General features: G+C 36.2%; 1 protein-coding gene across 1 annotated transcript; it reads left to right on the top strand.

Moving 5' to 3' along the window:
- Positions 1-559: 559 nt before the first annotated feature.
- On the top strand, positions 560-8,239 carry LOC113297789 (GPI mannosyltransferase 3-like). Its single transcript, XM_026546363.1, has 11 exons — positions 560-1,461; positions 2,536-2,701; positions 4,592-4,896; positions 5,011-5,128; positions 5,217-5,321; positions 5,401-5,687; positions 6,437-6,718; positions 7,005-7,206; positions 7,397-7,548; positions 7,646-7,808; positions 7,884-8,239. Exons 3-11 carry the CDS (start codon positions 4,661-4,663, stop codon positions 7,965-7,967), a joined length of 1,629 nt encoding a protein of 542 aa, XP_026402148.1. The 5' UTR covers positions 560-1,461; positions 2,536-2,701; positions 4,592-4,660; the 3' UTR covers positions 7,968-8,239.
- Positions 8,240-27,397: the final 19,158 nt, after the last annotated feature.

Genomic DNA, 27,397 nt, shown 5'->3' with positions numbered 1-27,397 from the left:
GGATGTTCGGTCTTGCTGTCATCCTTAGCATCACGTTCTTCCAGTTGCAAACTTATGCACATATTTCCACTAGGATACGTTGTTTCCATGACAGTGTACACGATACTTTCATGAGTAATAGTTGGCAAGCTTATTGTATTATCTCTCGCTAATGCTTGCTTCAGACGATACAATATTTAGTATTGATGCGCTATCACTCATATCCAGCGCATGATATCCACCATGCATGCAAATCAATCTGAGCTCCAATAGAGGAATATCTTCAATCATTTAGCTGATCCTCAGAATATAAGGGTGAAGTACTATCATTAATCTCCGAGATAGGATTTCCTTCTTGCAGATTTGCATCAAGTTCGTTAGGTAAAGTTTCCATGTTTAGGATTTAAGAATGATGTGCCACCATGGAATAGTTACGGTTAGGTTTTGACTTAGTCGAAGCCAGCCATAGAATAATTACGGTTGGTTTATTCCACAGGAATCCTAATCGCAAATTTAGATTTTGGACGCCCAGGAAAACTCACGGTTAAGTTTGTAAGCCTAAATTTACGGTTGGAAATTCTTCAAACCCAACCGTAACACATTCAGAAATTGAATGTTGATAGACTGAACCTTCATTAATGATTGAATGATGTTGTTGATTGGAGTCATTGTATTCTTTTTCAACCTTTTTCTTCTTCCCCGTTTTTAACATAGATTTTAATCGACGATTATTGGTTAATCGAAGACCCTAAATTTTCAATTAAAGAAAAAAAGTAGGAAAATATTTTTTTTCTACTATTGAGGAGATGGAGATCGAAGAAGAGAAGAAGTTGTTTTGGTTTGAAACAAAATTAGGTTAGGTTTTGTTTGGTTATTAGGTTTTCACTTGATGTCTAACTTAGACATTTTTGATTGCATTAAAACACTCCCTAATCAATTTTTTAGTCATTAGAAATCCATGTGAAGCCCCTCTATTGAAATGTGACGCCCTAATAATAGGCTTCAAATTAGAGCATTCACTACTTTCCAAGTAATTCCAAGTAATTCGTTGGATCAACATTTAGAATTCAGAATTTGATTGGGGCCGGAGTTCGGTAAGTTGGCCTTTTTTTATCTGCTTTACTATTTTCAACGAACACCAGCAAGCAACACCTTCACCACTCCACCACCACCACCTGCGATTCAAAGCCAATTCTCCTTAAGTTTCTATCAAAAAAAAATAAAAAAAATTCTGTTACCACGCCCTCCTCCTCCTTTCCATCACCCTAATTTCGTCAAACATTTACAAAAAGCTTTACCGAGAATCTGAGCTCTCTCTTTCAATTCGATTTCACTTTCAAATCAAGTTTTATCACAAATAACGGGTCTGCTTCAAATTTCGTTGTCCACAACTTACTTCACTAATTTGAGTAGATTCAGATGATTTGGGATTCACAACTCCGGGGTTTTAAACATCAAACTTTTCGCCAGAATTCCAAATAGGTAAGTTCGATCATCAATGTTAAGATCTACCTGATTTTTCTTCTTCTGATGCATGCTTGATGTTTGCTTCAATTTGAGCCCGAGCTGTTTGACAAAATACCTGAATGAAAATTATCATTTTGGTTATGTGGAAGTCTCATTTGCTACCACTAAATTGTCCAGGGATAGATATACTTTTTGCTTTAGTTTTTTTTTTTCCTGCTACTATGGTCTCCTGCTTCTCTACTCCTGGTTCTTATTGTGAAAGACCACGAGTAGAAAGAACACACATCATCATGGTGTGAGATATCTCACAGCGTCAGTGTGGTGATAAGATAGGTCTGCATATACAATACTTGAACCCACGAGTAGCAAAAAATGGTTTTGCATCTGAAATACAAATTAGAAACAAGGACGGACAGACATGTTTGAAAACTTGAATTCTATGTATGGTCGCAGGTACTTCAGTAGTTACATGCTCTTCCTATCTATCTGTTGTTAGTCTAGGCACTTTGGTGGATAGTTGGACATTATGCAACTAGCTCAATAATTGAATTATGTGTTCACAAAGTTTATATGAAAACCTTTGAAATGAAGAATTTTGCTAGCTTCATCATGGAATTTATGTGACTCCGAATGGGTTGCAAATTGCGAGCCTACCTGATAGCTGAGTTATATGCCAAGTGCGCATTTGGATTCCAGTGAGCCTTAACTGTTTCCCTGTGTATGTAAAATGTTTGTTATTGATGTTCTTAGACAGGTATAGGATTTCAAGTGGTTTAAAGGAATATCTTGTTGTAACAATTTGTGGGTTTTCAAGCGGTTTAAAGGATTATCTTGCTGTAACAATTTACGTTGTTGGTGTCTTATTAGACATGAATTTGCTGTGTTATTAACTAAAGGAGCAAATTTATACAGGGATTCAATTTTACAACTGATTGTGTAATGTCACTAATCAGGCATGAATTTGCTACATTGACCAATGTGACATGAATTTTCTGTTATTGGTGAAGCCCCTTCCAGTTATTCTTATCCTATTATTATTGCTTATATACGCAAGTGATCAACTTTCTCTCACAGTTCACATGATTACAGCAGTAGGGTGTGACAATATTCGTAGGAGCTCTAGAATCATAGAAAAACTTCGGCATCATGCATCAACATGGAATTGATCCAGAATTGGCACAAGGTGCTTTATGAAGTATATAGATCTCCTTCACAAAGAACAAACAACTGAAAGCTTGAAAGGTACCACAGAAAGGTACTATAGATCTCCTAGTAACCTCTCTCTCAAACTTTCTCGCTACTCGTACGTTTTCTTTCTCATTTATACTGATTTTTTTTTTTTTGTTAGGGTTTTAGTGTGTTCTGTTCTATGAATCTTCCATTTTTGGTTGTCCACAGCTGAAATAACTTGATTAATCATATTCTTTAGCTTTGACAGAGATATAGCTTAATTATGGTTTTGATTAGGTTTTTTTGTTGTTGTTGTTTGTAGCTCATTATAAGCATAAATGCAAATTGTAGATCATGAAATTATATATTTGAAATCAAATTATCCACAGTCCACACCCTTAACTAAATCGGTATAGGGGTTTTCCGAAGTAAGGTTTTTTTTTTTTTAAAGGAACTAAATTGTGTATTGTCCAGTACCCAAAAATTCATCAATGCCATTTAGTTAAGTTAATGCCGATTAAAATGAGCTTTAATCATGGATTCATGGAATGCCACGGTTAGTCCATGATTGATGTTACAGAATGTTCCTTCAAGAATTTTTGGGTACTGGACCATCTGTGCATGACCATGACATACTATGTAGGTTCTTAATTTGCTGTTAACTCAATGGCATTGATGAATTGACGCCACTAAGTTCTTTAAGAAAGAACCCCTAAGTTGACTTAATGGCATTGAACGGGATTGTGTATTGATGCCATGATGCCATGATGCCATCTTAACTGGTGCAAGAAGAAAATTAGATTTGTTACGTGTATATAATAGGAATTTATTAGACGAATCCTGTCAATAATTAGTATAGGGACTTACTTTCACTCACCTTTGGCATCTGTTAGTCAATAATCTTTGGTTATAACTTGGTTTTAGAAAGAGCCCTCATTATTAGCTTTAGTTATTGATCAATTATAGTAGAAGCTTAAAGTTGTTGCCAGTATAGTTAACTTTTTATGTTCCTCCCAATAAACTGTTTCCCTTATGCACTTGTTTAAAATGTTAATATGAGAATTTTTACATCGACGTAATAGGCAAACATGCAACAAGCTGCGCCGCAATCCCTTTTTGAATTGCAAAACCTATCCTTTTAAAAACAAACTCTCTCGAACCTATCCTTATGCATTTTATTTTCTTAATTTTAGCTCTGCTTAAATCTGGTAGAACTACTTAAAACGTCCAAGTACATTTTGAAATAAGTCCTAGAAGGCTATAGCAGCTGAAAATTTTAATGCTGATTGACTTTCTTAAGCAAATGTATTCTATCCATAACAATGTACAGTGCGATAGCTTAATTCAATCATTCAAGCATGTATTGATGCGACTTCATTAGTATCTGGATTAAGGATGCTTAATTACATAGTGGGTTTTTTATGAAAATGTAGTATAAGTAGCTCATAAGTAGCTCTATCTTCATGGAGTTACTAGAAAATGTTTGGTAAGTTGGGAAGTGGTGAAGATGATCTTAGAGTGCTCGAGGAAATGCCTCAATGGAATTTCTACTGGAATTTTTTTTCCGTCAGCCCCCCACCGTGCAAGCAGTAATCTAGTTAATTTTATATAGAGAAATTTGGTCCTCGCTAACCCTAATATTCTGGAACATATTAAGGTAAATCCCCTTTTGTGTGTATAAAATTTAATTGCAATGCCGTAGACTGGTTAATGAATTTTCTTCAACTTATGACTTGTTCTATTGTTTCGTTTGTGATAGTCTTAGTTAGATAAGTTCTACACGATCAAATTTGAGCTGTGCTTTTGCGTAATGGCTCCCCAAACTTTGTATTATAAGTACATTTTTAAAACTCACGGACATGAATTTGATTTGTTTTCCTGGATTTAAATTTAAATGGATAATATGATATGCTTTTACTTCTTCTTGTCATCTCATGTGCATCCCTCTTAATTTTAGTCGTTGCACTATGAGCAGGTTGAAGAGAGCCCTAACAGGCCTTGGAGGACCGAACCCACGTATATACGTTTGCTGATAGGTATAATTATGAAGAGAAAACCATGTTCAGTAGTTCCACCAACTGAAGATCACGATGAGAAACCCAATTTGTTTAAAAGGAAAGACGACGAAACCACCTCTAAGGCTGGCTTCTTTTCATCGTCAAAGCAAATTCTGACATTATGCTTGGTATTCCGGATGGTGAACTCATTGTTGGTGCAAACTTATTTCAATCCCGATGAACATTGGCAAGCACTTGAAGTGGCCCACCGTATTGCATTCGGGTACACTCAAACCAATTCAGTTAAACTCATTATGATTGGCCGTTTCCAACTTTAAAGTATTATCAATATATATGTGTTGTGTGATTCTGATGGTTTTAATGAACTAAAAAACAGATATGGGCACTTAACATGGGAATGGTCAAAGGGAATTCGCAGTTACTTGCATCCAATGATGTTTGTCCCTCTATATAAGTTTCTCTCCTTTTTTGGTCTTGATGCTCCCTGGTTCATGGCAAGGGTTTTCTTTCTCCTTTCTTTTTTTAGATGGAACAGAATATACAGTTGACTAATGGAAAATATATGTCACTGAATTTCTTTAGATTAGAGCACCCCGGCTTTTGCAGTCTGTGATTTCCTCAGTTGGTGATTTTTACTTGTACAAACTTGCTCATCGCATATTTGGCGAGCGTGTTGCGCAGTGGACAGTATCCTTTTGATACCAATTCTCATCAACGCATATTTTTATTTTTTGTTCTATATGTTTTGCCCTTAACTTTCTTTCAGCTCTTTTCTCAATTGGTGAACTGGTTCACATTCTTCTGTTTCACTCGAACCTTATCAAATAACCTGGAGACAGTTTTGACGCTCGTAGGTTTATACTACTGGCCCTCTTTCAGACACTCTTCTAAACATTTTCTTCTGGCTTCAAGAAAATGGGGTTTGGTCGTAGCAGCCCTAGCTTGCGCCGTTCGGCCTACTAGTGCTATCACATGGTTGTATGTTGGTCTTTTGGAGCTGTTTGAAACGAAGGATCGAATAAAATTCATATTTCTTGAGATTGCCCCTATTGGGTAGGTGAATGTTCAATCCTATTTTATTGCTGAGAACATGTTTTTGGTGAACTTATTAGTTTTGCATTTATTTCTCCTTTGGATCTGTAAAGTTATGAACCCATGTCCCTTTCATATTAAGCAAAAGCTCATGATAGACAGTATAATTATTTTTGGTGCTCCAATTGGTCAATCAGATGTTAAAGTTCAGTTGGCCAGATGATAGAGTTTAAGTTATATCATCGCGAATTTCTGTCATGCTTGATGTGCTAAGTCTTTACCTCGTGCATGGTTTGAATCCTTAGCTTAGGTTAGTTGCCTACTACTGAATAATAAAACTCAAGGTCGCGTACCAAGTGATATTCATAAGCGAGCAATGGACCAGGTCTTACACCCGAGTCTAATATAACCTACCTGCAGGATCATGTTGCTAGGAAAAATAGGCAAGTAGGATCATGCTATACTTTTATATTGCATGGCATGCCATATGAACCTGATTGCGATACCCTTAACATAACTCTTAACGGGTAAACTGAAGAGTTTGCATTCAGAAGCATTCTAGATCAGGTAACAATTCACACACTTATAATTTTGTCAGACACATTTCCCTTGGAAAGTCACTTCATACTGGCATTATCAAGGACATTTTATCTGTGGAAATAAATATCGTTAGAGTGCTGGTGCGTATCTACTAGACGGTCAGTTAAGGTTTTTCATTTGTAGTTACCATAGACTGCCCATTTCTTATTCTTTTCACCTTTTAATATCAGATCGCTGGTGCTTGGGTTCACATGCTTAGTGGATTGGCTTATGTATGGCTCATGGATATTTGTTCCTCTTAATTTTCTCAAATTCAATTTTCTTTCTTCCGGTGGAGACTATTATGGAACGCACAAGTGGCATTGGTACTTCACTCAGGGGTTTACCGTCATGCTCTTCACATTCATACCCTTCACCATAGCTGGCGTTTTTAAGTCCAGGCAATGGAAGCTTTTTGGCCTGATGGCATGGGTTTTAGGACTTTATAGCATGCTTGGGCACAAAGAATTCAGGTGCGTATTACAGAGACATTTTGTACATAACTAAGGAAAACTGGACTTTATAGTTTGTAATCTGATGGTATTTATGCAGTCTTATCAACCACATGGGGATGTGGTGAAGTCTTTCGAGACCAATTGACATTAGATGTGGATTAACGAAGTTAACGTCTTTACAAAATCTTAGTTAATATGTATTTGTTAGAAGCTGGAAAATAAAAATCCTTCTCAAGCTGATTTCATTTGTTTCACTCTTTGCTTTTGTGAATTTCATTTATATATGGATAGACTGGATATGCAGGTTTGTCATGCCCGTGCTACCAATAGCTTTAATGTTCTCTGGATATTCATTAGCGTCACTGGAAGATACTGTCTCTAAGGATATTAATAGAAAAATCTCATCAGATTTGCGAAACAAGTGTCCTTCTAGAATGCAGTTTGGTCTATTTTTTCTTCTTGTAACAAATCTCCCAATGGCGTTATATATGAGTTTAGTTCATCAGGTAAAGCAATTCTTAAGCTTGTTATTTACCTTTTCATTTTTCAGTTTCCAAACTGCTTAGCTCACACAGAATTTTTTCGATTTTATGGTTTCTTGAGTAACATTTGAAAAGCAAAATCTTTTTGGGTATATTTAGTATATACATTTGTTTCATCTTCTCTTTGATTCTTACCTTTAAGTTTGCCAGACAGAGAGGAAGTGAAGATGTTATGAACTTTTTATCACACGAAGCCCTCGAAGATAGAGTTAAGAGTGTCCTTTTCTTGACGCCCTGCCATGCTACACCATACTATTCCACATTGCATCGCAACTTGCCCATGCGTTTTCTTGATTGCTCTCCAAGGTTACAGCTTTTTAATTTTTAATTTTTATAACATTGATAAAGTATCATTTTCTCTGGGCAACTTTAATTTATTATTCCAATTTTGCCTTTTATTCAGTGAGAGTAGGGAAACACTTGATGAATCAGATCGTTTCATGATCGACCCAGTTGGATTTTTGTCTGATATGGTAAAGGGTTGGGCTGTACCTAGTCACATAGTATTATTTGATTCCCAAGAAAAACAACTCAAGGAATTTCTGATCTCCCATTCATTTATAGAGGTAAGATAAAAACCTGCTATTACTTCGTTCTGGTGCTTTTTTTTCTTGCTCTGAATCTCGTTAATTTGTTTGCAGATAAAAAGGTTTTTCCATGCTCACTTCAAGGTTGATCGAGAGCTTCAAGGATCCATTGTTGTGTACACCCTAACAAGCCAATAGTTTATCAATGTAACCTTTCGCATTTGTCAGATTAAATTACCTTAAATTATCTAAACCAACTGATTCTTAGCAAGTTAGTTTTGTTAGTTTTCAGTTCTGTATGAAGTCTGAGTGTTTGAAGGGATGTCGAGACTTGAATGAAAATTTAATTTTAGTTTCATCCGAAGAATCCTTTGTAATGTATGAGAGAGTTGCAACGAGTCTTTTTGGTTCTTTAAGCTTTGTATGTCAAAAGAAAAAATGTTAATCAGTAATGGCTGTAATTGATGGAATGAGTTGTCAGAAAAAATGTAGCAGTAAAATGTACACAAGAAAAGAAGAGACTCGGGAAGGAATTGAATCCCAAAGCCTGGATGAGTTTGGCTTTGCCTAGAAGGTACGGGGGACTTTAAAAATCTTAGGAAGTTCAATTTGGCACTTCTTACCAAAATGGCATGGAGAATAGTTTTTTTTTTTTTTAAACTGAATGGTTTGAGTGTTTACATATGATTTGTCCTCTTGTAAATGCATTACAGTATCATCAGGAGGATCTAAAAGCCAAACACTACTTAACCTGTCAACTCTAGCTAGCTTTGATAAAATGTCTACGATTTTATTTTTCTATTTTAGCACATAACTACATTGTCAGAGCCTAAAACTTGAAAAGGAACTTCGAATATCAAGGATCATATTCCTGATTCTCCAGTCTGAATTAATGTTGTCTTTATTCACTGCATCCGCTACAAGTTTCGAGTCCATCTCAAATTCCACTCTTTCCAGATGTAAGTCTCTTCCCATTGAACTGCTTTCCACAATGCTCTGCATTCAGCTTGCTCTGGATTCAACGCCTCAGCTGGATAGATGCACTTTGATCCCCTATGAGAACCTGCAAAATCATGCAAAAGTAGACCGATGCCACCAACATTATTGAGATAAGATCCATCTGAGTTAATTTGAAAACAATCTCTAATGGGCGGGATCCAATGAGAGTTAATACTACTGCGACAGGGGGGAACTGTTTGTTTTGATTGTATCTTGATCGCACATTCTCCTATCTCTTTCCTGCACTTATGGATGATTGCATCCACTGAAGAATTGTTGCCTTTGAAAATTCTGTCACATCTGTCAGTCCATATAGTCCAAGTCACAATGGCTATTTTGCAAACATTTATCTCTGCAATCTGGTGAGCTAATAACCTATCAAACCAATCACAAACCCAGTTAGCTAGCTGACTGTTATCTTGGATAGTAATTCCCAAAGTCGCAAACCAAACTCTCTTTGATTGACTGCATTCAAGGATGCTGTGAGAAGCAGTTTCAATGTCTTGAGAGCAAACTGGGCAACCAAAGTTTCTGTCTTGTATTACAGGAATAACTTATCCCTAGATGGCAAGATATCCATGATGCACTTCCATAAAAACTGGTTTATTCTTGGTAGAAGTGGAAGTTCCCATAACCTTTTGAAGATGGACTGCATTCTAGTTCCCACCGAGTTGTTCATATTTTTCTCTTCAAACATTTTCCTTTACGCCGACTTAACTGAAAAAAAGCCCATTCTTTACAAGGGTCCATATCATCCTATCCTCATGTTGCCGATGAATAGGAAGACTAAGAATTAATCTTGTTGTTGCAGAGTCAAAAAGAGAGAATATAAGGTTATGATCCCAATAACCTGTGTACTGATTGAACAGTTGATGAACATAAGTGAAGTCTTGACGATTAGTGGCTCCATATTTAGGAATAGGTGGTGAATCAACCTCAGCAATCCATTTATGCTTCTGCCATTACCTAAACACCAACAACTATACTTTTGAATGAAGGCCAGTTCACTACTGATGCTTCTCCAGGACCACGTGGAGTTTCCATTGTGCTCAATATTGAAGACATCTCCATCTTCGAAGTATTTAGCTTTAGAGATTTTGCACAGATAGAAGAATCATCCGTACAAAGTCTCCATCAGACTTGGCCAAAAGGCTATGTTAAATAACTGCAGATCTCTGAACCCTAACCCACCTTCTTCCTTAGGTTTATTGACACTCCGCCAAGATATAAAGTGCTTTCCTTTATTGGATTTCTTATTTCTCCAGAAATTTTGCTGAGTAGAGTTCATCTTGTCTATAGTTGCATCTGGGATTTTGAAGCTTAACATGTGATGGGCTGGAATGGCATTGTTAACATTTCTGATCATGACAGATCTGGATGCTTCAGACATATTAATACAACTCCATCTTGTTAATCTTGATTCCGTTTTATCATTTAGAGTAGCAAATGGTATCCTCTTGTTCCTTCCAACAAAGAACGGTAAACCCAAATATTTTTCATCCTTTATGTCAAGCTGTCTTACCTGGAGTGTGCCACTAATGATTTGACTGTAAGATGGCTCAACATTCTTACTAAAAAAAAACAGACTTGGTGAAGTTTATCAGCTAGACAGAGCATGAACTGAATTCCTCTATGACTTTAAGAAGCTTATTAACTTGAACCAGATTTGCTTTGCAGAAAAGGATGCAGTCATCTACAAATAACAGTTGGTTGATTTTAGGTGCAGATCTTGAAATCTTCATGCCAGTGATATGTCCTTTTTGTTCAAAATGATTCAACTGCCGAAAGAAGGCCTCCATTGCAAGAATGAATAGGTAGGGGGAAAGAGGATACCCCTGCCTTATGCCTCTTGTTGGTTTGAATGGTTTAGAAGGTGAACCATTAATATTAATCTCCACCTGAGTTGTGCTAATGCACTGAAAAACCAGCTGACATAGTTTCTCACAGAAACCAAACTTAAGACTTCAATGAGAAAACCCACTCCAACCTGTCAAAAGCCTTTAACCTATCTATCTTTAGAGCTAGGTAACCTGACTTTCCTCTATTCTTCTTCATAGCTTTAACTAGCTCCTGAACCATGCAAACATTTTCTGAAATTATTCTCCCCGGAACATGTGCAGACTGCATTGGGGAGATTATGGAGTTCATGTGCTTTTTCATTATGAGAGTTATTATCTTTGATATTAGTCTATAAACTGTGTTGCAAAGGGATATGGGACGAAAATCCTCGGCTTGTGAGCTGATGAAGACTTGGGAATTAATGTAACCTTGGTATTGTTAAGTTTCTTGAGGAGATAGCCAGAGTTGAAGAAAGATTTTTGTGTTGCAAATATCTTTTTAACTATATCCCATTGAGACTGATAAAAACCAGGTGGGAATCCATCCGGACCTAGGGCAGTCCAAGGTTCCATAGTCATTAGAACTGAATGTATCTCTTGTTCTAAGGGAATGACAATTAGCTGCTCATTGTCTTGTTGGGAGATGCAAACTGGGATATGCTCCAGAAAACGATAACTAACAGCTGGTGTTGATGTGGATGATATCTTTTTGAAGTGTGAAACTAGTAGATTTTCAATGGACTTCTGTCTTGGCACCAAGAGCCATCCGGTGCTTGTAAAGAATCTATCATGTTTCGAGCCCTTCTTTGATTTGCTCTGATGTGAAATTACTTGGAATTCCTATCCATATCATTATAAAAATGATCTCTAGCTTTCTGCTTATTTGAGATGGCTTGAATCTCCGTTAGATTATCGATCTCTTTTTCAACATGAAGTACTTCAGATGTGTTGTTTCCATTTACATCTGAGGCTTGAAGAAGTGATAGTTGTTGTTGAAGATCAGAAATTCTTGATTGGATGTGACCATAAGTATTTTTACTCCACTATGACAAGAAATGTCTTGTATTTGGTTGTTTGTCAGATAAAACATAAGCTGCAGATCTAGAGATATTAGAATTCCATGCATTTAATATTTCAGTTTTACAAAACTCATTTTGAAGCCAATGCTCGAAGAATTTCCAGTTTCTACCTGAAATAATGGGTTTAGAGTAAAGGGATAATAAAATGAGAGTATGGTCTGAGCCTTTCTGGGAGAGATGAAGAAGAATGAAATCAGGATAACTAATGGACCATTCATTATTTGTGAGAGCTCTATCCAATCTGGATTTTATTCTACCAGTTTCATGGCTATTACTAGTCCATGTGAAAGGATTTCCACTGAAACCCAAATCATGAAGGTCAGACTCTCTAATCAAGGTTAAAACTTCAGGAGAGGTTGGTCCAGAGTTTGTGTTTCTTTCAGTATTATCAAATGTGATATTTAGGTCCCCTATAAGGACCCAAGGAATATTCACTGAAGTACTAAGGTCCTTGATATAGTTCCAGTAAGTAGGTTGATCATTTTTATATGGTGTACCATAAAGACAAGAGAGGAACCATTCACCCTTTGCAGGGTCATTGTTTACTATAGCATGTATCATGTTACTAGATTGATGTAGGATGTCTAGAGTGAAACCATCTTTCCAAAGCAGGATGATACCACCTGCTTGACCTACACTAGGGACATAACATCTATTCGGGAACTGAAGAAAATTGGTTAACCCAAGTATTCTGTCATCATTTATCTTGGACTCAGCTAAGAAGATAATATCAGGATGATGTTTTGTATTTAAGTGATGCAAATGCTCTCTAGTTTATTTACCCAAAAAACCATGACAGTTCCAACTAAGAATTTTCATCTTTGGTACTAAAAATATATGCCAAATGCAAATATTCATGCAGTTAAGATATAAATTGAAAACTAGCCTTGAATGCCATGCATACGTATTAAAAGAACATGAAAAAATTATACGAGAAAAGTCAAGTAACTGTTTTGAAAAAAAATGAGATGATTGTGAAGTATTTACCAAATTTGGAATGGCCTCATTCATCTCATGGGAATTCTCCTTTGCATTATTGACCCCTTCTTCAATCAAGTCATGTTCTATGTCCTCAGTATCAGTTGAGGATTCCAGTTTCTTAGTATTATCATCTATGTTACTCTCATCTTCTACGGCTTCAGTTCTAGTTCTCTTATTCCTTCTATTTTCATCCTCATGTTCTTGTTCTTCCAAATTATCTTCTTCATTTTTCTGGTTCCTGCTTGCCTCACAAATTTGTTGTATCATAAGGTCGAGATCATCAATAATCTCCACTCCATACGCAGCAGCTAACTCATGAATGTAAGCAATGTACTGCTCATTTGTGAATCTCCTTATCATAAGCTCATCTGCAGTGTTAATCCATTCATCATCATTGTGGTCTATTGTGAAGCACTTGGGACACAAATTGTGTGGCTGCCTTTCCCAGTGAAAGCGAATCCATGTAACACCTCCAGCAGCTGTATTCCACCATCCTCCCCCGTGCAATGGTTTTGCTAAGTTAATTTTAATCCTTGCCGAGATAGTACTTCCAAAAGTAGGCTTACAGTCGTCTGGATCAGTCGATATTTTTTTTCCTAGTTCGTCTATAGCTTCATTGACAACTGACAGAGAATGATGTTCAAGTAATTTTTTTTTGAATTGAACATTCCATTCTTGATGGGAGAAGACCCAATCCTTCACTAGAATGGAAGGATCATATTTCAGGACATTAAGGTGACATTTATTCATGTTCCATGGGCCTTTCGTAAGGACTGTTGTCATTGCTTCTTCAGTTTGAAACTTGAATAGAAAGATATTTTTATCCAGGGCACGGACTTCTTTGGTTCTGTATCTGTTCCATAGTAGTTTTGTTTCTTTTCTAACAACATTTGTATCAATGGGATCTTTGGAAAAGAGTTTTCCAACTACAGTAGTGCTCAAATCCTCCGCTGCTTCAACAATGGTTGTTTTTGTTCCAACTGCCCTTCTCATTTGTCTTGCACAAATATCTCTGATTTTAGAAACACTGGTGGAGTTTTTTGGTTTTTAGCTAGGATTTGCTTGATATCAATATGATATTGTTTATAGTGATAACTATGCCAGCCAAAATGACTGTTAATAGCTGCATGAGAATAATATTTATTTTTATATGAGTGCAAGGATATATTTGGTGAGTTAAAATGGAAGATATCGATGATGAAATAAAGATTAGTCAACGAAGTAATTTTCGGCTTAGAAAGAGTATGCCCGAAATTACGGTGTGTGAAAGAGGGAACTGCTGAAAATTCAAATTCTCTTTTTGCAGATCTTGGATCGGTCTCACTGAGTTACTTGGAGATACTTTGCGAGTAACATTTAAATCATACACATGATAAAGATGATAATACTGGTACATACTGTTTGAATCCATGACAGAAGTGATGGGTTGCAATACTGCAGAAAAATGAATCAACATGAATAATATTGATTGTAACAATATAGTTATCAGAAGGAGTGTTGGGCTGCATAGGTCCAAAACTGAATGCTTCCCATGATTTGATGAATTTAGCGGCCATGAAAAGAAGGATAACCAGATTTAGATAAAACTAAAAAGTGAGACTAGAGGAAAATGATATTTCACTTAATGTTGCATACTGGTACAAGGAAACATCTGAAATGCTAGAAATAAAAAGAAGAGATCGGAGAATAGTTAATAATCCTAATAATCTCTGTACTCAAGTTTTAAAATCTAAATTTTTTCCTAAGCATTCTCCTTTGCACTATAAACCTAAGAAGCGTAGTATTTGGATTTGAAAAGGCATTAGGAAAGGATAAGAAGTGGCAAAGCAATATCATGTTTGGGAGGTTGGAAATGGAAAGGATGTTAGTATCTGGCAAGATAATTGGATACATCAAAATGAACAACCTCTAGAAATACCAACTCACTATCACTTGCAGGATTATGTTGTAGTTTTTTAGTTAATTAACCCAAGAATGAGAAGATTCTGCTTTGAATGAACTGTTTAATGATGCTCAAATTCAGAGAATTCGGAACATTCGAATACCCAGCACAGGTAATGATCAAATCCGATGGTGTTTGACGAATTCAGGTAATTTTACTACCAAATCCACTTATTCTCAATTGAGATGGTCTTTGACGAATTCAGGTAAGTTTACTACCAAATCCACTTATTCTCAATTGATACGTGGTCAGTGTCATGCAAGTGCTCAGGAACAGAAACAATGGTTAAGGTCGTGGCATTTGGATTTATTACTTAAAGTTTAAATTGTTTTTGTGGAAGTGTTCGCATAACATCTTACCTCTGAAACCATATTTGTTCCGGTTAAATATTACAGAGGATGTTTTGTTCTTTTTGCGGGATAGCTGAAGAGACTATGGATCATTTGTTTTGTCATTGTGATTTCCCCAAAGCAGTTTAGTTTCGAAGTTTCCCTCAGGTATTTTTGATTGCTGCTAATTTTCATTCCCTATATGATTGGTTGTTAAGTTGGCTTGATAATAAACAGTCATCTGACTCTCTTTGCAATCAGACTTCGGCAGATTTGGAAAGCGCGTTGTAAAGAAAGTATTGAAAACGTGACATAACATCCTATGAATGTTATAAAAAAACAAGAACGCAATTGGAATCTCTTTGACAAACTCAGACTTTATTTAGGACTCTTCAAAAGAATTCTGTTACCATCAAATATGCTCAGTTACCTTGTAGGTTCACTAAAGAGTTCACAAATAATAACGTTGATTCTGAATATGTGTTCGCAGATGCTTCATTGACTGATAAATCTAAAATTGCAGGGTGTGGAGTTATCAGGTACAACACAAATGGGGAATTTAGATCGGCAAGATGCTGGACAGTCCATGCTGATTCAGTACTTGAAGCAGAAGGGCAAGCCATGCTCTCAGTAATACCTTGGTCAACTCTGTTACAGTTGGAGAAGATAATATTTGTATCTGACAATCTTAACTTAGTTAATGCAGTAAATGAAACACATCCAGCTATGTGTTGGACGCAATTTAATCTTGTGAATGACTATGTGGACGAATTAGGTTCTCTTGTAATATCTAGGTGTGTGTTTGTAAATATGAAAAGCAATCAACGGGTGGATGCTTTAGCAAAATATGCTAAGAGACTCATGTAAATAGGGATTAGGGACAGTTTCCTTCTGATGTTGTACCAGAGGTGTCTTCTTTCTTTGTGTAACTTTGCGTTGTTTCAATAAATCTGGTTTACTTAAAAAAAAACAAAAGAAAAACTCCAAAAGATGATTTTAAAACGTTGAATTTAGCATTATGGGGATGAGCCTCCTCCACTGATCCCCCCACATGTTGTGAAGTACCACTACCTTGTTTCATGAATCATATCTCCTCCCCTACCAACAACCAACCCATCAGTAATCTCAAAACTGAACTCCGGTGATGTTGATTTAGTCTTTCTGCAAACCTATTAATGGCTCAGTTACACGACAATAATACCTTTTCTATACCTTTAAAACCTTCCGCAAACACACAATTACAACTATCTATAAGAGATTGCTCGGTCTGAAAATACGTTCAGTATATCGATCATCATTTAAGATCATATAGTAAAAACAAATCAACAAGTAATCTCAACCTGGATAGCACTGACGCGGAAACGATGTGATGCTGATGCGAACACGAACAAATTTTCAAAAAATTAGGATTCGGACACGTTATGAAATTAGTGATATTTCCCACAAAATGTATATATCATGAATGTAATTTCTCAACAATGCTAATAAATTGCTGATAAATGACAAATTTGTGTAAGAATAAACATAGATACTAATGAAATAATACATACACAAAAAATTCAGGCATTTGTAGTAGACATTTAAATTAAAATATTGTGTGACATATGCATGTGATATCACCGATGTGTCTGAGACGTGTGCGTGCACATGTCGGACGCAAATCCAATGAGAACTGTGGCCATTTTAAGCGCTTCCGTGCTACCCATATCTCAATTCATTTGTTCCACAAGTATTATCAGATTGAGGGTGTATTTACGATGCAACTCTCAGGTTAGGAGGTGTTATTTGAACTGCACTATAATAAACTGTGCAACTTTATGGAAAATTATTACATGCCTTACTTCCACGGATCTGAAAAATCACTATGATGTTTCTAATCTCATGTTTAGACTTAGAGGTTTGATGGTAGCACGTGTAGGAGCCATTTCCTACTCTACACCTTAGGGTTCGACGGTAGCACGAGTAAGAGCCCTTTCGTTTACCATCTCAACTTTGTTTCTAAGCTACTTAGTCATGTTTTCCATTATAAATAAAGGACTCTCTGCATACAAGAATCTCAATAATGGCACTTATGTGTCCTAGTTGTAGATAGAGTCGTCCTTTAAAGCCTTAGGTTTTCTCATGAAACAGTATTAGGTTACGACCTTTAAAGTCTTCACTAACGGATTCGTGAAGCTCAGTGAGACTATCTTTTACCTGATAGTTCCTGATATCCAGATCTTATTCTTATTGATTATTGTAATTCTCGAACTATAGATCGAGTACAAGATAGATTGAAATCATAAAGTACTCTTCGTCTCAGACTTTGTAATTCCACAAAATAGATATTTAAACTCTTCTTTGAGTTGTTTAGATTGTTCTTGTGAGGCAAAATCGATAAGGTATCTCTATAACTTTTTGAAGAGAGTAAGCTATCCTAATTATTGAGGTTTGCTTGATATCTTATTTACCTTGAAGATCACTCATGAGCAAACAGATTTCCATAAACATATTTGAATGGAAACCAGTAGGAAATTAGTTAAAAAATATCCGATTAGGCTGAAGCAACTCATAGGGTTGTAAAGGACGTCAACTAGGGGAATCAAGTATACAGGGTCTTGCGAGATCCAAGAGACGTAAGGTCATGACTAAAGATGAATTACTTGTAGGGTCTATTCGCTCTTAACTACACTCCAGTCCGAATCCTGATAGTGTCTGTAGCAGCTTAATGCAGTACGGTGTTTAATACTAGACTAGGTTCCTGGAGTTTTTTGCCTATTGTAGTTTTCCTCGTTGACAAATTTTTTGGTATCTTGTGTTATTAAGTTCGCATTATATTGTGTTTCTTTATAATAGAAATATCACAAGTAGTAAGTTAAACAACCTAGATAATTTTTATACTCAAACAATATAGAATCTACATGACTTGCTCTTGTGAATTCATAATTTTGAAAAATAGATTGCGAGACTGATTCTTGTCGGAATTCGGTTCGTATACAACTCGGGTACATACTAGGTTGATTCTTGGAAATTTATTTTTGAGATCATCCAAGTAAACATTTTTACAAATCAAATACAAAGATCTTTACTGTTGATATCTATACTTACTGATTGTAATAAGTCATGTCCATAGAGGTTTTAAGAAGAAAAAGTTGGTGGTGTACTTGGTATCCCCTCTTTTTTACGACCAGAACGCGACCGATCCACACCTAATAGAGATACGCATCAATGTTATGCTCTCTATCTACAAAGCTTTACTTGAGAATTTGTGCCCTCTTATATGTTTAAAACTGCACAAAGTTGATAAGCAGTATGCTACATTTATTCCCGCTCAGCAGGGAATTGCGCAAATCTTGATGAGACTTGTCGAATCTCTTCTCAAAATCAAAAAAACCTTTCTCCTCCATTAAAGCTTGCTGCTCAGATCTAGTCCATTTTGGGCTAGATCTGAGCAGGTTTCTTTACTTTTTCTAGTTTTCATAGATAGTTAGTAGTCTAGGATAAATTTATTTAAGTTTTTGTTTCAATCTCCATTGCTTTTAGGAGATTTTTATGGTGTTCTTGGGGGTGTGTTTCCATGTTTGTTTGTGTCTTATCCTTTATGGAGATTCTTTATGCTCTTTCAAGACTCTGGGCATATTACTCTCATATTTTTATGAGAAGATCTCTTTTTCAAGAAGAAAAGCCCCTTTCAAACTGGTTGGATTATAATCCAAAAACCATTCTCTCAATATTAGGATCGTTTGGTACTCTTGTTGGCAATTTGTTACTTCTCTTCACAAATTACTCTTTGTTAGTACCTAATTATAATTTAATCTTTGATCTTGATGTACTTGGAATCCATGCAATCTCATGAATGAAATTTATTAATAAAAAAAAAGGCGCTTCACATTTTCATTAGTCTTCAGATTTTAGTAGCTTTAGTTGGTTTGATTTCTTTTGGGAAAATGTAATTTTTGCAATAAACTATATGCAAGTCTCGTTACATTCAAGTATCTAGAAAGACCGGGTCAAGAAAAATGTTGCTACTATCCACTAGCCTGTCCTTCAGAAAGCAAAAATTAACTACTCTAAAAGTAAATTAGTGCAAATTTGTGCACCCCTCTAAAACCGGGGTGCACATTACCACTCTCTCTATTGGACAGATTTTTTGGATGAAACCACTATTCTAGATATTCTTTTCCAGAAAATGCGAAATTATCTCTCCACTTTCTTCTCTGCCCTCTTCCACTTGTTCTTCTAATGTTCTTATTTTCCAATATCATCAGTTAATTTTTCATGATAAGAAAATACAACTTGAGAATTCTAGTGGTTTTGATGAAAAATTTAACAATGTTTAGGGGAATTCTAGTTACCCAATACCAAGTTCAAATTAATCTGGACCCAAAGTCTTTACTTCTTCTTATAAATCTTTATCCCCAAAATTAAACCTTAATATTTCTACTCACGGATTCAAATCCAAAAGAAAAAGGATCGAAAATATCTAAAAATGTAAACCCAAACAGAACTGGTTTATAATCTATGTTTAGAAATGAATGGATTTTGGGAGGATAGTGATGGTTGTTTATTGGTGTTCAGTGATTAACATCATGTGTATAGACAGGTGATGAAATAATCCAAATTTAAATTTAGACATAATCAGGATGATCAATTCCAGATGAATTCCACCGGATATGATGAAGATTACGCTTCAACAAAAAGAAAAAAAAAATGCAGATGAACCCATCCTGGTTTATTTTGGGAAAGACGAAGAATAATTGAGATAAAAGACTTGATACTTTAAAACCGGTTTTGACCAACAAATCTCTTCAATAGAGAGAGCGGTAATGTGCACCCCGGTTTTAGAGGGGTGCACAAATTTGCACTCAAAAGTAAATTGTCTTTGTCCTTTATACGACATCTTCTTATTATTCCCAACGTATCATTTCTTGCATCCAAGTCTCAAGCTAACTGCTTGACCTAGTTCTCCTCTGCAGCTACCAAACCGTCCTCCTCCAGTCTAACGGCAACGGGTGTGAAAAGCGGTAGGGCACCAATTACACCACTAACTTTTTCTTTGGAATATTCCTTGCATGAATTTCAATCAAAGGTTAAAGTAGACAAGAAATATCCTTGGATAATCTCAATTAGATATTCTTAAATCACAAGGATTGACTAACATAAATTTGTTTATACTTTTAATTGTAAATAAAAATCAATATAATATGGAAAATAAAAGTAAAGAAAGAAACCAAATTTTTTGTTAACGAGGAAATCTGCAAAGCAGAAAAACTTCGGGACCTCGTCCAGTTTGAATACACATTGTATTAACCGGATACAAACACTAGCCTACTTGTACATGACTTTCATCCGGAAATAAACCTTCGAGCTACTCTATTGCATTTGTGCCCCTTACATCTCTTGATTTTTGAAATAACGTACACACTTGATTTCCCTAGTTGAAGTCCTTTACAGGCCTAGGAGTTGCTCCACAATCCTTTGTGAAGACTAGAGATACCTAATCTCTAAAATGATGCTTGGTGGTTTTCTTTTTGATGCAAGATTAAGGAGACAAAAATATAATCCATGATCTAGACCAACCTAAATCAACAAGACTAGGTTTTATTCTCTTCAAAATTTATAGAGATACCTAATCAACTATTGATACAAGAATATCAATATATATATAATGAAATGGTCTTCTTTCATGGGCTTGATAAGGGCAAACCAAATCTAGACCTATTTGGTTATATTATCAATCAAGTATTAATTGTAGCATGACTTTCTGACTCTTCCATCCTACATATATAACCTAAAAGTTTATCAGGTCAACGCAGATTCTTTTGGAAAATTGGAAATACGAGTGATATTTTGAGTTGTATATCCAATCTAGAATTAAATCTAAGATGAATTCTTGTGAAAAACTTACAAACAGGAATTCAATTGATAAAAATATATGCGTTTAAATTTTTTCATTGAATCTGGATTTGATTAGTAATTCTTGAATGACCTTATATTAAAAGAGAAGAACCCAAGAATTGCAAACATGACAAATACAAATACATGTTATGAAACTATCTTTCTTTGAAGATAGGTTGAATCTGTGCTTCACGAGTCCTAAGTGAATTCTTTCAAAGTCATAACTTAGATCTCAAAGATCCTTAGGTGTTGGAAGACAAAATGTGCAAGAAGATATATAAGTGTGTATGGATTAGGTTTTCAGTGTTGCTGACATCTCCAATTTTTAGTAGTTGATTAAGGTTGGGTTGTTTAAGATGTAAGTTTTCATGCGACCCAAGTTAATTCTCGATTGCTAGAAATTTAAGGTGTTTCCTAAGATATGAAAATGTGTTTCTTGAGTTAAAGTTGGACCTGCAATGAGGTTATTTCCATAGTTTGAAGTTGTAGACAATTGTTAGATCAAATAAATTCTATGAGAAAATTTACTAATAGAGATAACTTCAAACTATCAAGAGGAAACAAAAAACTTCCCAAGCAAAGGAAGTGACTAAGAAATAACAAGTCGTAAGCGTGCGAAAAGTTCAGCTTGAAAATCAAAGAAAAAAAAATAAGCCCAAAGCTAATATAATTTTGGGTTGGCTCGTTAAGCATTTAGATTCATGAACTCATAAGAGACAAAATAGAATTCATAAGCTTTGCAGATTTGCAAACTCAAATGCAAAAAGGAAACGTGAAAATTCACTCCTTGTTGGGTTCCCGAACTCAAATACTTAGGTTTGTGATCTCAAATGCAGAAAAGTTAAAGTTTCTTTTAAGTTCGTGAGCTCACCCTTTTAGATTCAGGAACTCTAATGAAAAAAAGTGTCTAGTGGTCAACAATAGGTTCACAAACTCAAGTGAGCCTTATTGTTTAGTGCAACAAGCTTTAGGTTCATTAGCTCAAACTTTAGGTTCGTGAACTCAAGTGATTTAAAATCATATATTGGTAGTAAGCTACTTAGCAAAACTTTTACAAACTCAATTGTGTTTTCTCTCATGGTTAGTTTCATTTTTTTGACAAGTAAGAGCTTGGAATAGAAACATCATTAGACTTAGCCAAAACTGATCCATGATAATATTTTCATTGAATATGATCATTTCCTAAACTCATTGACTTTGCTATGGTATATAGATAAATAGAAGGAAAAGGAGTCTGAAAGGAGACAAGTCTATGTTACTTACCTTGATGATGTATTTGTGTGATCTTCAAATCTTCAATCTTATTGATTAACTTATAAATTCCTAAGATTCTACTACCTAATACGTTAGAGCGTAGACCGGTTGAACTCACCAAGCGTTGGTATTTCAAGTTTGGTTGTCATATTTTAGTATCAAAACATCTATAGTCGCTTGATTAAATACTAGAGTCAACTTCGTTTAGGTTAGACTAGAAAGTCTAGGAATGTTGAGACATACAAGTATTAATCCGAAGACCTGAAGAATGTGAAGAAGTAACGAGCTACAACGACCACATCATCCTTCCACTTGAGGTTAGTAATATTGACTTGAACTGTTTCATTCCTGACGTATCTTTCAAGTCGTGCTATATTGAAAACATAACTGCGAATCTGTATATACTTTACATATCTTATAATACTCTAGTGATGTGACATGATCATAATAGTATGATCATAGTATTAAGGAATTAGACTACGAAGTATAACACTTATCTTTTGAACTTCGTAGATATGACATCAACATAATCTTGTATAAGTGTTATGATTATTTGAATGGGTTATGATGAAGATTTCATCCTAGGAAACAATTTTTTACATTTTTTTAGAGGAAGTACATTCATGAACTTATTTCGTGAATCGAAAGGGAAATCAATAGGGTTATTGGTCCGGCTATTCATTGTAAATATTTGGATGACCAATATGTGTGAGTTAGTAGAACTGAACTCAGGTTATGTATCTTAGTATAACTAATCACAATGCCTAGACTTATGATTTCGTATGACCGGTTTTAATAATTGGTGTAACCGAATCCTAAGTAATCACCATGTGATGATATGATCGATCCTTGTAATTGGTGTGACCGATCCTAGTAATTGGTGTGACCGATCATGAGTGTTGTGTGACCGATCCTTGTAATTGGTGTAACCGGTCCTGGTAACTGGTATGACCGATCACAAGTAATACCATGTGTAGATAGAACTGATCCTTGTAACTGGTGTAACCGATCCTAGTGACTGGTGTGATCGATCACAAGTAATTCCATATTTAGGTATAACCGATCCTAGTGATTAGTATAACCGATTGAACCCATGTATGTGATTTGGTATGATCAATAACATGGTAGTCTTCGAATACAGGAAAATCAATTCTAAACTTGTTTGGAAGTTTATATAACCGATTCCAAGAATGCAAATCCATGTAAACATGAAATAAGTATTTGCAGTGAAAAGATGTCAACATACTTTAAACACGAGCAATAACTCTTATCATTTATTGTTCAAAGATATTCCTTGGTACTCAAGGTGATCATGTGCCGGAATAAACTAAGAATCTTTTAATTAAGGTTTTTGCCTTTATATGCTTTAATTTCCAGCAATTAATGCATAGCTATAAAGAATAAAAATTAATAATGTGCATTTACTAATTGGAGATTTTATATTGAGAGATTTCGGAAATATTGGATAAGCATTTATTGGAATTAGGAAAACCGAAATTGGCATTCATTGCATATCTTGAGAATACTTTCCATTTTGGAAATTCCTTGGTGCCCAAACATCATTGGTCTATAAATACCTAAGTTTGCATTTCGAGCAAACTATCCTATGAGCCACGAAAACTTCATTTCTTGTTGTTTCTGGTGGAGTCGTCTATTCGGAGACGAAAATATTCTAATTAGGTGAAATCTCTTACGACCGCTCATTTAAAGACTTATGTGGGATCAAGAAGCTCTACGAGTACCGTTGGTGGGAAACTAGATAATTGCAGTGTTACTAGTTTTCGATTGATTTGATTGACTAACTGTTGTTGAAACTTTGATTGCACCTAGTTTGTTTATGCTTGAGAATTTTCTCTTCTGATATAAGATTCACTCAAACTAGATCAGAGTATCGACGGGATCTTTAGAACTGTTGTTAGATCTAAAGACATCTTGTGATAATCCATTGTTAACGGATTCCGTTCTGTGCGTGATTGATCACAAGAGATTCAAGTGGTGTTGTGCAGGTTTTGAAGATAAAAGAAAATTTGAAGACGAATAAGATTTCTTATTAGTTTTCGTATGTTGTGAATTGTGTGCACAAACCTTGATCGGCCGGATCCAACTAGAATCGGTTTATCTTTGATATATCTGATTGATTAGTTGCGTGAGATCGACATTCTATATATTTCTCTTTGGGATTTATATTGATTGAGTGTGAATCTATACTTGACTATTTCGGTAGTTAAAGTTAATTGATCTAACCAGATAAAGGAGTTTATGAGATTAAACGGAAGAGCCTTAGTCAAAGAATCATCTAAATCTTTAGCAATATTGATTAGAGTGTGGTTACCAAACAAATTATTCCTTTGTTGTTTGGAATACGATCCAAAGGACTTGATATTCACGTGCGTGACTCTAGAAGTCGAAGGCGCGGGGATACTGAGGGAACTAAGTAGCTAGGGGTAGTCTTCTTGGTCTCAACTATACGAAGTTGGTATTAGATTTTTTTATAGCGGCTTAATTCTAAGAGTATTCAAAACTGGACTAGATCCCGGGGGCTTTCTGCATTTGCGGATTCCTCGTTAACAAAATCTTGGTGTGTCTTTTTATTTTGATTTCCTCATTATAATTATTTATTATAATAAAGTAAAATACACACATACGTCAACTCCGTAGTACTTGATAGTGATACTATAGAGTTTGATTATTACCGAACCTATTATCAAGTAACACACTTTGTTGTAGTATTATCTCGATCTTGTATCCATAGTCAATCACACAAATTATCTTGTTGTTATATTGTCTCGATCTCGTATCCATAGACAATCACACGAAGTGTGAACCTAATCGTCGCATTGTCTCGACTCTGTCCATAGATGATCACATTCGGTAGAAGACTTATAGGTTGAAACAAAAAGATTGTGGGGTATTTGGGTACCCTCGTCTTTTCATAATATATTCCAAACTGAAGATGACTTTGGTAGGCTAGACTAAAAAATAGTTTTGGTATCTAAATTTGATAATAGACTTGACATACCAAGAACTGTAGGTTCAACGGAGCATTTTCTCTAACATACTCTTTGAGAATTTCTCTATGTTTTTTTGCTCTTCCAAGTTCAAAAGTTATATGTTAGCATGTAATCTATGGATTTAAGGTTCAAACTGATAACAAACAATTGAGAACCTCGTTGGGCCCAACTTTAATACTTATGTATATTGATACATGAAAATAGTTACCCTCTAATAGGTCTAGGGAGTTCCCAAAAGAGAGGGCAAGCCTATTAGGAAAATAGGGACTTGGGGACTAAAACCCAAGTCCAATAGAGTATTTCCATGGAATAATAAGGATAAGGAGGGGATTAATGAGAAACTAGGGGTTGTATTAGAGAGAGTGGAAACAATAATAAATAAGAGGGTTCCAATGACATGTGGCATGATGTCATGAGAAGAAGGGATTTTGGGAAAAGCCTATAAAAGGAAGGATATAATACAATGGAAAGCAAGATTTCTCTCATACTATTCTATGAAAGGTGTAGTCATTGTTGTGGCTAGGAAGCATAGGACCTATATCATATTTACCCTTCAACATTTGGCGACCACCCCTGGAGGCTCGTCTCTCGTCTACCATGACACACCCAGCAGGCATTAACACGGGCGCGCTAGAGAATCAACTAGTCAACCACCCGCTCAACCTCAATGACGAAGAAGTTGAAGTTGCGCGTGGAGGAATAGTAAAAAGTCCGATGATACAAGGAAGAAGAACATAGGTTTCGCAATAAAAAGATGAACATCAAGCGCCTGGGGACACACCACCTGTGCGTCCAACTTTACAAGATATGCAAATAGAGTTGGAGGATCATGTCAGAAGAAAGCAAGAACTGAGGAAATTGATGAAGGCGGCTGAAGCAGAACAAAACGCTGCTGAAGAAACGGTAAAGATGTCGGACACGGAAGGAAAAACACCTGCGGTCATGTCACAGGTAGTGAAGTTCCTGGAAACAAACTACCGAGTGGTGAAACAAGACAATTATGATTCGTGAACAGTCCATATTCCTCCGAAGTTGAAGAGTACTAGTACCCGTAGGATTACACCTCACCCAAGTCTAAAGTATACAATGGGCAAGGGAATGCGCGTGAACACCTCTGCCGGTTCCTGTCAACTATGAGTGATCGAGCATCTGACAGAAATCTATGAGAATTCCCAAGTCACTCACAGACACAACATTTACCTGGTATGATGATAAGCACGTAAGTACGACACTTTTATACCCACATTTATACTAGCTAGGTCTCAATATTTTGCTAATAATATCACTTTAGAGCTTTTACAGAAATTACAAGTGAAATCCGACCGGGCCGAAAAATAACCAAAGTGGATGGCCTGATATCTTAATATATCAGCACCACTCAAATCACTCACGGCTAGGGGTGAGCATAAAAACCGGAACCGCGGATTTGACCCGTATCCGTCCGCAAAATTGCGTATTTCACCCAAAACGCAAAACGTATGGGCCGGACACGGATGGGATTCTCAAATACGCACGTTCTAACGGTTTGGGTGCGGTTGAATATTGAAAACCGCGGATTCACCCGCACCGCAGAAGCCCAGCTTTGCTAGCCATAAGCCCGAGTTGGTCACTAAGCCCAGCTATGTATATTAATAAAATAATAAGTGTACCAACTAGGCAACTACCAAATTAACTGGACGTCACTCGTCAGTTAGCTAGTTGGCTGGACGTCCCTGGCCCATGCAGCTAGACAAGTTCTGAACAAGCATAATGCATGATTAATGGGCCATAAATGCCAGTTCTCCACGCTTATTCAATCTTGCATGTTGGAGATTTCTATACGAAGTTTGGCTATAGTGCTGTGTCATCTTTTTAAATTCCAAGAGTGAAATCCGCGGTTAATCCGCAACCGACCCGTACAATCCGCGGATCCGCAAAGGTTAAATCTGCGGGTGATTGGGCCGGTCACGGTTCAATTTTGCAAATCCGTAACTTTGACGGTTCGGTTGCGGGTGACCCCTAATCGGCAACCGTCCGTCCGTTGCACACCCCTACTCACGGCACTAAATGGAGTCAGAGTTTAATGAGAGTTTGTGGGCTGGCAAACCAACAACTCATATGCGGCAGGCGTACCACCTTTCCATCTCGTTCGTTCGTTCAAGCTTATGGGCTGCACCACTCAAGCCTAACCCACCAGCGGCTAAGGAGTAAACGGGAGACGTGGCCTACTCTATTACCACATCTCTTGTGGGTATATTCTAAAGCTTCATCAGCATCTTCTACTTTACCAAAACAAAAGAAAATTTCATTTTCTTTCTCATTCAAGCTGGTAACATCCA

The sequence above is a fragment of the Papaver somniferum genome, chromosome 7, assembly GCF_003573695.1.
Source record: "Papaver somniferum cultivar HN1 chromosome 7, ASM357369v1, whole genome shotgun sequence".
Taxonomy (NCBI): Eukaryota; Viridiplantae; Streptophyta; class Magnoliopsida; order Ranunculales; family Papaveraceae; genus Papaver; species Papaver somniferum.
This window is presented reverse-complemented; position numbering and strand designations above follow the sequence as displayed.

What these genes read in the sequence shown, in the direction of transcription:
- LOC113297789 (XM_026546363.1), top strand. Translation starts at nt 4,661, where the DNA reads ATGAAGAGAAAACCATGTTCAGTAGTTCCACCAACTGAAGATCACGAT. An exon ending in AGCGTGTTGCGCAGTGGACA is followed by an intron (nt 5,322 to 5,400) that starts GTATCCTTTTGA and finishes ACTTTCTTTCAG; the next exon opens with CTCTTTTCTCAATTGGTGAA. An exon ending in CTTGGGCACAAAGAATTCAG is followed by an intron (nt 6,719 to 7,004) that starts GTGCGTATTACA and finishes CTGGATATGCAG; the next exon opens with GTTTGTCATGCCCGTGCTAC.